Genomic DNA, 2,154 nt, shown 5'->3' with positions numbered 1-2,154 from the left:
ATGGAAATAGAACTTTGGAAATCTTTGACGAACGTATATTCCCACTTAAAGTAAGTGGCACTTTTATTGAGGTTGTATTTTTATCATAGACTTGTATTTGTTTCATGCTGAAGTCAAAGCCATCTTTAAATCCTCCCCATTTCGTGTTGCATTTAGTCCTCTTAGGTGTTGTAAAAAGAATGTGTTAGAATAAGAACTGATCTGCACCTGTGTTTAGTTAGTGAACTAGTATGAGTAAATCTGCTAGTGAAATAACAGAAAATGTATCTTTTAAAAGACACTTATTAGTAGCATCAAGCAATATGAGTATATATAATAACACAGAAGTGTGACTTTTATGAAGAGAGTTAAATATAATTTAAGTTTAATTCAACCTACATGTTATAAAAATTTTAAAATGTACTTCCTCAAGTACATAATAGCCACATGTGGCTAGTGACTATTGCATTTAACAGTGTAGGCTTAGAGCCTCATGGTTACAGGAAACTGTATTTTCTCAAAGTTTATTGCAGAGAATGACATACCATCGGTACGACATTAAAGCCTAAGAGTAGCCTACATTTGGATAGAATTATGTGGGGCAAAGTGTAAGAAAGAACAAAAATTTTCTGAACTTTAGCTCATATGATATTTAGGTGAATGTTAATGAGTATTAAATCATTATGGTATTTTAAGATCCCACTGTTCATATTGTAAAAACTCAAAGACATCTCCCCTATCAAAATTATTGTAAATGATACATGGGCACAAATGTGAACAGTGCTGTCTTAAGAGCACTTCAGGTTTTCTCTTCAATGGATACTTACATTGCATCCTTTCTTCTTTCAGCGAGGACAAGTTCCGGAAGAATACTTTATATATGATCCTGCACACAAAATGATTTTCAAATTCATGCGTACCCTGTTTCATGCCAAAGGGCTAAATGCTGACTTAGCAATCATAAGTTTGGTAAGATATTTTCTATTTATAAAGCATCTTTAGAAATTGGTCTTATAGAGTGGCTTGGCCAATGTGGTTAAACCCTTTCTCTCCCAAAAATACAAAAATTAGCCAGTCATGGTGGCACGCCCCTATAGTCCCAGCCACTCGGGAGACTGAGGCAGGAGAATTGCTGAACTCAGGAGGCAGAGTGCAGTGACCGGAGATCAAGCCAGTGTACTTCAGCCTAGGCAACAGAACAGGACTCTATTTCCAAAAAAAAAAAAAAGAAATTGATCTTGTTAACAGGGTAGTATATTTCTGATTTTAAATGAAAGTAGGTTTCTGAAATTATCTCAGAACTTTAAGAGAAACTTATGAAAGCAAATACACACCTTTGAGTTGAATCATCATTATGGCTTAAATGTTGCCTTGCATTTCTCATTACAGAACAATTGCTATTAAAGGCTGCAGGTGGGATTTCTGATTTCTCCCCCCACACTTCAGTGCACACATGCACACGCAGTGCGCACACATCCAGGGCATGTGGAGGGCTTGGATGAAGAGGAGTAACAAGACCATTTGCTTCATGGGCCGGAATGCGTGGCATTTAGGTCTAAGCTGAGTCCCAGGGTGTATCCCCAGGCAATTCTCGTGTATGTTGTGATTGAGAGCTACTACCTTCTGTTCATTGTTCCTTGGATGTGTTAATCTACCCCCGCTGGGCAGAGTAGGTAGCAGAAATATTTGGGCTGTGATTGTGATAATGGCCCCTGACTTAACCTGATGAAACAAAGTCTCTGTAGAACATAAGAATAAAAGGCATCTACTTTCTTGTCAAAACCAGAAGTTTTCTGGTTTTTCATAGGAGTTCTTATCACAGCACTTAAACTGAGCTAAATCAAAGGCCAGTGCTCTGTTTTGCAGGTATACATAAAAAGACTTCTAAAGTGTGCTGATATCAACATTTGTCCATCCAACTGGAAGAGGATTATCTTCGGAGCCGTTCTTCTTGCCATCAAGGTTGGGAGCAATGTGGCTGTGTGCAATAAGGACTTATGCAAGCTCTTTGAGAAAATGACAGTTGACCATATGTGAGTTTGTACAGTTTTTGTGAACTTTCTAACCATTTTTGAATACTTTATTTGTTCCCATAAACGTAAACACTTTGAGAAATACTTTTAAAGGTTACATTATGCAGATAATAAGAATGGACATAAATACCAGATACTCTTT

General features: G+C 37.1%; 1 protein-coding gene across 1 annotated transcript; it reads left to right on the top strand.

Moving 5' to 3' along the window:
* The first annotated feature begins 6 nt into the window (after positions 1-6).
* Positions 7-2,134, top strand: LOC116548351 (cyclin-Y-like protein 2). The gene is made up of 3 exons (XM_032273859.1): positions 7-50; positions 829-948; positions 1,846-2,134. Exons 2-3 carry the CDS (start codon positions 877-879, stop codon positions 2,014-2,016), a joined length of 243 nt encoding a protein of 80 aa, XP_032129750.1. The 5' UTR covers positions 7-50; positions 829-876; the 3' UTR covers positions 2,017-2,134.
* Positions 2,135-2,154: the final 20 nt, after the last annotated feature.

This window comes from Sapajus apella, unplaced genomic scaffold (assembly GCF_009761245.1).
Source record: "Sapajus apella isolate SASKATOON/1434 unplaced genomic scaffold, GSC_monkey_1.0 scaffold10328, whole genome shotgun sequence".
Classification (NCBI taxonomy): Eukaryota; Metazoa; Chordata; class Mammalia; order Primates; family Cebidae; genus Sapajus; species Sapajus apella.
Note: the sequence above shows the minus strand (reverse complement) of the source record. Positions and strands in the feature narration are given on the sequence as shown.

Coding starts and splice junctions, on each gene's coding strand:
- LOC116548351 (XM_032273859.1), top strand. CDS start 877: ATGATTTTCAAATTCATGCGTACCCTGTTTCATGCCAAAGGGCTAAAT. Junction 949..1,845: donor ACTTAGCAATCATAAGTTTG/GTAAGATATTTT, acceptor TCTGTTTTGCAG/GTATACATAAAAAGACTTCT.